This window comes from Arachis hypogaea, chromosome 8 (genome assembly GCF_003086295.3).
Source record: "Arachis hypogaea cultivar Tifrunner chromosome 8, arahy.Tifrunner.gnm2.J5K5, whole genome shotgun sequence".
NCBI classification, from domain to species: Eukaryota; Viridiplantae; Streptophyta; class Magnoliopsida; order Fabales; family Fabaceae; genus Arachis; species Arachis hypogaea.
Genome location: NC_092043.1, coordinates 2748199 through 2757640, shown reverse-complemented (window position 1 = coordinate 2757640; position 9442 = coordinate 2748199). Strand labels below are relative to the sequence as shown.

At 33.3% G+C, this 9442-nt stretch overlaps 2 protein-coding genes across 2 annotated transcripts; both read left to right on the top strand.

The window, feature by feature from the left end:
* Window positions 1-729: 729 nt before the first annotated feature.
* On the top strand, window positions 730-4659 carry LOC112705664 (probable 26S proteasome non-ATPase regulatory subunit 3). The gene is made up of 8 exons (XM_025756558.3): window positions 730-967; window positions 1077-1267; window positions 1794-1931; window positions 2012-2148; window positions 2239-2293; window positions 2375-2485; window positions 2680-2919; window positions 3874-4659. The coding sequence occupies exons 1-8, from the start codon at window positions 889-891 to the stop codon at window positions 4384-4386; spliced, it is 1464 nt and encodes a 487-aa protein (XP_025612343.1). The 5' UTR covers window positions 730-888; the 3' UTR covers window positions 4387-4659.
* Window positions 4660-6271: 1612 nt separating this feature from the next.
* LOC112705665 (expansin-A11) lies at window positions 6272-8183 on the top strand. The gene is made up of 4 exons (XM_025756559.3): window positions 6272-6385; window positions 6524-6840; window positions 6924-7245; window positions 7536-8183. Exons 2-4 carry the CDS (start codon window positions 6705-6707, stop codon window positions 7843-7845), a joined length of 768 nt encoding a protein of 255 aa, XP_025612344.1. The 5' UTR covers window positions 6272-6385; window positions 6524-6704; the 3' UTR covers window positions 7846-8183.
* Window positions 8184-9442: the final 1259 nt, after the last annotated feature.

Genomic DNA, 9442 nt, shown 5'->3' with positions numbered 1-9442 from the left:
TAATCTAATAGATTGATTTTCTAAGAAACACGATTTTACAACCCTCGACGGATCATGCGGATCAAAGATAAACTTTTCACGGTTTGAGATTGCCAAAAGTTATTACAATCAATGGAAGATCTAATTCGTTATTGTTTTAGTTTTTTATTGTTAATAAACATAATAGATGGCTGATAAAATAATAATTTATAAAATAAAAAATAATTTTTATAATTAAATAAAATATATGGGGTTAATTTGTAATTAAAATTAAATAACGAATATTTAGCAATTATTAAAAAACTTAAAAAACATGTTTTGTTATAGGACCATTTAATGGTCCAAACATTCTAGGACCATCGAATTCGATGTCGAGATAATAGAAGAGATTCAGAAGAGGCAATACTTATTTAAGTAAAAATGTATCTTTCTTACCACGTCCGACCTCTTTGGATGAACCTATTATCCTTATTAGATTTGATTTTTTTTTCTAGGCCAGGTACCAACAGTTTTAATATTTTAGGTTGTTTTCTGACCAAAAAACACATTTAGGTTGTTTTGTGTAAAAAAAAGAAAGAGATAATATTTTAGGCTGTAGGTACGTTGATACATTAGCCAGGACCAAATATTAATCGGGCTTTTATACGTGACGGTTCAGACGATTATTTCAGTCTGACAAAAAACTAAAACGATTACTTCGGCCCAAAACTAGGATTTGGCCCATCTTATGCGGCACGAAACGATGCGTTTGGGAAAGACTTTGGAAGAAACAAGTGCCAGATGTGGACACACTTCTTCTGCTTTAGTCTTGTTGCTTGTTCCTTCCTTTTCCTGCACCGTGTTAGGGTTTGGATCAGAATCTCTCGTTTCTTGCCTTGATTTCAAAGTTAGAAGTAGATTCCATAAAAGATGACTCAAGATCTTGAGATGAAGGATCGTTCAACGCCTTCCAACTCTGTCTCCTCAGCTGTTCCATCTACTTTGCAGCGTAAGATTTTTACTCTCACTACTCCTGTTGCGATTTCGCATATTTGGAATTATGATTCCTACTTTATCCTTGTGATTTTGGATTTTTGGAACTCGATTCGAACTCGCAGATTTGAAAGAGATAGCGTCTCTTATTGAGACCGGTTCGTACTCGAAGGAAGTTCGCAGAATTGCTCGTGCTGTTCGCCTTACAATCGCATTGAGGCGCAAATTGACAGCTTCCGTTATATCATCTTTTCTCGATTATGTCCTCACTACCGGTTCTGAGGCTCACGCCAAATTATCTGCCTATATTCCCAAGGTAAGATTTGCTTACCTACATATCTTAGATTTAGGGATACCTCACTATTTAAAGGGATTTAGATGTAGATTTTTCCTCCTGCTAGGTGTTCATCTGAATTTTTCTTTTAAGTGGATGAGCATGGATAATTGTATTTTCGCCAAATTATGAGTTGCATGGATAATTTTGGCTCCTGGAAATTTGTACTACTAGTGGATGAAATAGCATGAAAATCTATTCCCCGCTTCTTAAACTATGTGTCATTACTAAATTGAATGAGTGAGTAATCTGCAAGATAAATAGCTTGAGTTCAATACAGGTCATTAGGTCATACTACTTTGGTCCTCATTATACTAAAATGCTTCTGTTGACTTAGGAACATTGTTCTATTATTGATTGTGATTGACGAAGTGAAACATTCTTTTAATTAAAATGTCTAAGATGGGTGTTCACCCTGACTAATTACGCAAGTGTTGTTTGGTTATTTTCTTCCTATGCTCTTATTTGTTGCAGTGGTTTAATTATAGTCTTGACACTGATTGTATAGGATGAGGATCATGAGATGGAAGTGGATGCTGCTACGTCTGCAATTCAAACTCCAGCTAAACATTTGTTGCCGGAGATAGAAATATATTGTTACCTGCTTGTACTACTTTTTCTGATTGATCAGAAAAGGTACAATGAGGTTGGTGCCCATCTTGCCCTTTTTTTTTGTTTGCTCCCTCCCATCCCTGCTAATGTTGCTTTGATTTTTTGCCCCCTTAGGCCAAAGCTTGTTCGTCTGCAAGCATTGTTTTGTTGAAGAATCTGAACAGAAGAACTGTTGATGTTATTGCATCAAGACTGTACTTCTATTATTCTTACAGCTATGAGCTTACAGGAGATCTTGCTGAAATTCGGGGGTGAGTTAAATGCTTATCTATGTAGTGTATTTATTGAGGATGTTTACGGCTTAATTTATTTTACACGAATTTTGGAATACTTGTTTTCAGAAACCTTCTGGCTTTGCACCGTATTGCTACTCTGCGCCATGATGAGCTGGGTCAGGTTTGTTTCAAGCTTACCTGGTTCTTAATGCATAAGCCACAAGGGCACACAATCTTGTACTAACACAGTGATGCACTGCAGGAAACACTTCTAAATCTGTTGCTTCGTAACTACCTTCACTACAATCTGTACGATCAGGCCGAGAAGCTGAGGTCCAAGGCTCCACGATTTGAAGCACATTCAAACCAGCAGGTATTGTAATTTTTTATTGTGTGTTGAATAGTGATTTGGTTTGGGGGGAGATATGGCTTCTGTGGCCATTGTGTTGAACCTTAATGATTCTTAGTTTTAGTGTTTTAGCTGTCCCAATTTGTTGGTGTTGTTGTCAGTCTGTATTCTAGTTCATTTTCCTTCACTTATCCATGTTTGTGGTATTTCCCTTTCAGTTCTGCCGTTATCTCTTCTACCTAGGAAAGATTCGTACAATTCAGTTGGAGTATACTGATGCAAAAGAGTCTCTCCTCCAAGCTGCCCGAAAAGCTCCAGTTGCAGCACGTGGTTTTCGAATTCAATGTAACAAGTGGGCTGTGATAGTGCGTTTACTGTTGGGAGAAATACCTGAGCGAACTGTGTTTATGCAGAGAGGGATGGAGAAAGCTTTGAGGCCTTACTTTGAACTTACAAATGTAAGTTCACTTTATCCTGCAAAGTTGGCTGTATTGTTATCTCTCTAAACTAGTTATGATATCATGTTATGTGAACTTGACTAGACTGATTAGATATATCAGACTGTGACCTCAGAACAGATCTGCAATATTGGGGAAATTGAGATATCCTTAACTCCTTTTCTTTTTTCAATATAAACTCCTAATCTCCTCTCTTCTCTTCCTTCCTTCCATGCATAATTAACTGGAAGTTGAAATTCATGTGCTGGCTCACCTTTTAGTCTTTCTTCACCTATTTTTGGTTCTGGTTTTATTTTTCGTCTCCAACACAGACCTGTTTCTATTACTCAATTTCACCATTTGGTGTCTTTTTCTTTTTCCTTGTCATTGTTTCTTTTCTTTGCATAAGTCATTTCGTGCTTTGATTCAATTTACCTGTTATTGCAACATCAATCATTCCATACATTTCTGGTAAAACCATATTTAAAAAAATTGAGTGGAAGAAGCTTCATAAAAAAATTATTTACTGAAGGTTCAATAGATGTTAATTGTTTCTATACTTTGAGGTAATCAGTACCACTCTGGCCATTGATCATCTCTAATCTTTAAATATTTGTTTTCAGAAAGTCCTGTTATTGGGTATTTTAATTTTGTACTGAAGGAAATAGCCCACTGTAAATCTCACTTGCAAAACAGATATCTGAATTACTAATCATCACTTCATCGTTACCAAACAGAATTCCATGCATTTGATAGTATTCTTTTTGTTTGTGTGTATGTAGTTCCAGTTCCCCAATGCTTTATTGGAAGGATATTTCATGAATAGCTGAACACATAATCAGTGTTGTCATTTGATTGCGGGGTTCCCCTTGTCATACCAATCTAGTTATAGCTATATTCTTTCGTGGTTCTTAGTAATACTATTTGCTGCAGTACATCTTTGTGGTTGTGTTGGCTAATGCTGTGGAATTTCAGGCTGTCCGGATTGGTGACTTGGAGCTGTTTAGGAATATTGCAGACAAGTTCGCTACCACCTTTAGTACCGACAGAACCCATAATTTGATAGTTCGTCTGCGGCATAATGTCATCAGGACTGGTTTACGCAACATCAGCATCTCCTATTCCCGCATCTCACTAGCTGATGTTGCTAAGAAATTGAGGTTGAACTCAGCAAATCCCGTTGCTGATGCTGAGAGCATTGTCTCAAAGGCTATCCGCGATGGGGCGATTGATGCTACGTTGGATCATGCAAATGGGTGGATGGTTTCTAAAGAAACTGGGGATATCTACTCGACAAATGAGCCTCAACTGGCTTTTAATTCTCGGATTGCCTTCTGTCTTAATATGCACAATGAAGCTGTTCGAGCCCTTCGATTTCCTCCAAACACGCACAAGGAAAAGGAAAGTGCTGAAAAGAGGAGAGAGAGACAACAGCAAGAACAAGAATTAGCTAAGCATATTGCGGAGGAAGATGATGATGAATTCTGATATCCATTGTCCCGTTAAACTTATCCAGCTGCAGTCAGGATCTCTTTATTTTCAATCTTCTCTCATATTTTTCGTTCTAAGAACTTCCATTGCCATTTTATTTTGAAAAGAATGATTTATTCAATTGCTAAGTGGAAGATATCTGGAAATCTTTTAACAAATTGAAATCGTTACTATGCTTTTCATCCTTGATGACGACTGTGGTTTTTAGTAGTATTGTTTGGAGATGTATGCCTTAAGTTATGAAAGAGAAAAATCAACTATTTAGTATTATCATATTGATTTTATCCAAAATGTTAATCATTTGAAGGTTTTTGACGGTTTGTTGAACTATATAATGTGATAATCTCTCTCGACGGTTTAGTTCAGTTCCTCATCCACAAAGCTCAAGAAACCCGTTTTCTGTCGTCGTGGTCGCGGGCACACTGGTTTTATCGAGACTCTGGAAGCTTGATAAGTCTGAAGCGAAATATATTCTGCTGGAGTACACATTTTTTGATTACAAGATAATACTCGATCTAGTTTCTCAACTTGCGAAGAAATTGTTTTTATTTAGTTTTTAAATTTTAAAAATGTATGCACAAATGTTAATAGAACTGTTTATTAAAATTTGTTCTCTCAAAATAAATGATAAGTCGGTTGTTTTTAGATTAGTTGAGCATCAGAAACAAAGTTATATTATTTTACAGATTTTAGTATGATATTTGATTGTTTATTGCAGTGTTTTTTTAATATTTGTGTGTTAAAAATAATTTCAAAATTTAATGTAAAATATTTATAAAATTGAAGAACTAAATAAAGACTATTAAAATTTTAATAATTAAATTAAAACTCTGAATACAAATTTAGAGACTAAAATGACTAGTATATTAAATAACATTGTTGCAGTGGATAACTACTTTCTTCTTTCCTTTTTTTTCATGGCAACCAAAATAATGACTTTCTCGAAAAGAGCAATTGCTTGCTTTTTTATAGCCACAGACTGTTAGGAAATAGGAACTTTCAGGTCGGTTTGCTTGACGGATCTGGCTTATCGCTGAATAGCATCGTTAGATTAGATCAGGTAGATGTCATTTTCATAACTTTATAATATTCATTTGAATTAAATGAGACAAACGGGCGTCCAACAATCAATTAGGAATTACGTGACTCCGTACTCCCAAAATTCTAGGTGGCTTACTGGATATTATATTATATAAAAATATTTGGAGTTATAGTTTGAAAATCATTAGTTATAATTTGTTTTTTTATTTATTAGTTTCTGTTAAATATATAATATTAGGACTAAATTTTTTATATATAAATAATTTTAATGTAAAATATAAAAATATTTAATATTTTAGTACTTTATAGTTTATACTGTTATAATAATGGTATAAATTGTCATTAATATTTTGTAACAAATATTATTTTAATTTTATAAAGGTCTATAATAATATATAACACATAGTCTAAATTATTTTAAAAATATTCACTCTTAATAATTTAATATAAAAAAATTTTAATATTAAATGTAATAAATATATAATTATAAATATTAGAATTTAATTTTGATGTACTATTAATATAAAGTAATTTTATACGTACATTCAATTATGTAATATCATATTAATAGAAATAATTACGTCGGTTTAAACAAATGTTGAATGTATCGAAATTAAACTCTAAATATTATACATATAAAATTATAAAGGTTAAGTTACATAAAATAATTAATTTATTATTTCTCTAGTATTAATGGGGAGTTTCTTGCTATAGCTAACTAAAAATGACACCCCCAATAGGAAGCATTTTTCAATGTGACCGTGGGTGAATTGGCTCCAATGCATAGACTGTTGCGTCTCTCTTGTGTCCAGAAATAGCTACAGGCCAATTAATAAAAAATAAGGCGATAGAGCAAAATTGGGAAAGATAGACAGAGAGAAGACACGACCAAATGGGGTTGTGGGTTTCTGATAAGTTCACGCCTCCTGTGGGGCGAGGCATGTGGGTGTGAAGGGTAAGTGTAAGAGAACAGAACGTGGGAATTATTGAATGCATGACGCTCAGAACTCTTCAGATTTGCACATATCAATCTAGTACAAACAATTAACAAATAATAATTTTAATCATTTATTTGATTGCTCTCTTGTTGCAGCGCTCACATGGGCCTTCGTTGCCTTAGCGAGTCTACTTTTGTTCCCTTATAAGATTACCTCTGTGCTTGGAAAGGACTAACGAATGTAAAGAGAAATTGAGTAACCGCAATCACATTTCTTTTTTCTTGCTCTAGCTCAACTACATCTCATTGTGTCTTGAGCATTCAGTAGAGCAAGACAATGGCTAAATCCATGCTTGTTTTTGCTACCTTCCTTTCATTTTGTTTTACTACTAATACTTGCGCCTTCTCACCTTCTGCATGGACCAGCGGCCATGCCACTTTTTATGGAGGCAGCGATGCCTCAGGCACAATGGGTAAGCCACACTGCTTAAGGATGAAAAATTAAGAATAAATGATTGCAAATGTTAAATATATTGCGTGTTTTATGTGGGTGCAGGAGGTGCTTGTGGATATGGGAACCTGTATTCAGCAGGGTATGGTACTAGAACTGCAGCATTAAGTACTGCTCTGTTCAATGATGGAGCTTCGTGTGGTGAGTGCTACAAAATTATATGTGATTTTCGAGCAGACCCTAGATGGTGTGTCAAAGGAACATCCGTCACCATAACAGCTACCAACTTCTGCCCTCCTAACTTTGCCATGCCCAACAACAATGGAGGCTGGTGTAACCCACCGCTCAAGCATTTTGACATGGCTCAACCTGCATGGGAAAAAATTGGCATTTATAGAGGAGGGATAGTTCCCGTTCTGTTCCAAAGGTCTGAACATGTTCTGTCTTTGACTCTTTTCTATATCTTCTTAGGTTATCTTTGTTAAGCATCTTAAGATAAAGCAACCATTGACATTAAAATCAGAAAATGAGTTAAACTGAACATGTATATAAATACATGATGGCTGATTTGGTGACTGATTTTTAATATACACATGGCATTTTTAAAGATCAAGATATAAGTAAAAAAACAGGATAGAAAATATATATATTTTTTTTATGGGAAAATCAGATATGTCAATACCAAATCACATGAGCGCTTTCATTATTGTTTTGCAGGGTTCCATGCAAGAAGAAGCATGGAGGGGTAAGGTTCACTGTGAATGGAAGAGACTACTTTGAGCTTGTGTTGATAAGCAATGTGGCAGGAGCTGGATCCATCAAAGCTGCGTCGATTAAAGGATCAAAAACTGGATGGATGACTATGTCAAGAAATTGGGGAGCTAATTGGCAATCCAACGCGTATTTGAATGGCCAATCTTTGTCCTTCAGGGTCACAACCACCGACGGCGAAACCAGACTCTTCCAAGATGTGGTTCCACCAAACTGGTCATTTGGACAGAGTTTCTCTAGCAGTGTCCAGTTCTGAAACGCTTTGTTTCGTGATTTTGGAATTTCTCATGAATGGCAGAGGCGTGGTTTTAATTTTATAGGAGCAGCCCGCCAAACCCATGAACTGTTCTTGAAGGTCTTAATGAAGAGGCTTATATATGAAGTCATACGATTTACGTGCTTTGTTATCAATAAGAAAGAGTGATATGTCAGCTTAGGAGCATAGAACAAATATGCATTTTACATAGTTTATATCATACTCTAGATTGTTGTCCTATTGATATGCATACTGTTATTAGATTCTTAGTGTTTGTATCTGTATTGTGGGGGAATTAGGTGAAATTCTATGCTTTTGTTAATTTGAGTTTGAGTTAACTTCTTGTGTTTTGCCTGCTAAATACGCTATACATTATGCTCTTTTAGCTGAGGTTCATAATGGTTCAGGAATCTGAAAGATTTTAGTCTGATTAAAGCACACGGGTTAATAAAGAAAATGGAGAGTTAGCGCATTAGCTTTTCAGCAAGCTCGCTCCATTCTTTCTTGTGTAACATTTATATTGCTGCACATGTTTTAAGTGCTGAGGGGAACTGAAACGTATTTATCATTTATCAACTTCAGATCACTACAAAATTATAAAGACACGAAATCAAAAAGCATAAAACGAAAATAATAAAAGAAAATTTAAAATTTAAAATTTAAATTGATTTTTGGTGTAATTAAATAAAAAATATTCAAAAAATTAATTATATCAATTAAATAAAAAAATGGCTTATGTGTTTTTATAAATAAAAATATTATTAAATATATATTTTTATTTATTATTTGTGATTTTTTGATACATAATATTTGTGAATTCAGATATGTCTTATCTAATACTAAAAAGTAAAAACCAATTATATTAACATAAATTAGTATAGATAAATGAGAAGATTTCTATTTTTTAATCATCTTTTTTATATTCGATATTCACTAAAAAATAGAAATAAAACTTGCTAACTTAAAAAGGTTGTCCATTTTATGCTTCTACAATATCCGAAAAATTAGTCTCCGGCCTGATGGACATCATATTGCAAAAAAAAAAAAAAAACATTATGGCTTGAGAGGCTTTCTCACCATTTTTCATTTCACATGACATGTATGTGCATTTACTTTGACCTTAGCGTCTGATTCAATACTTCTCGAAGGTTTGGAGTATTAAAATTTAAAACTCTTCTTAAAAGAGTTAAATAAAAGTTAATGTATTTGGAGTTTTAGTACTCCTTAATTAAGAAGAGAGAAAAAAAATCATCATTTAATTATTAAGAAAAGAGAAAAGAATTATTAAATTCTATTTGGATTAAATTTTTTGTTTTAATTTAAATTTATTTTATTTTTAAATTAATATTAAATTATTATAAAATTATGATAAAAATAAAAATTTAAAAGAATTAAAAAGATATAATACTCTTATTATTCTAAATTTTTTTTATTTAAACAAACATATTCATATTATTTTAAAATTGATATGAATAAATTTATTTAAAATTTTTAAATTTTAAATAAATATATTCATCTTATTTTAAATAAATGTTCTCGTATTATTTTTTTAAAACGATTAAACATGATTTTTAAATATTTTAACAAAAGAGATAGA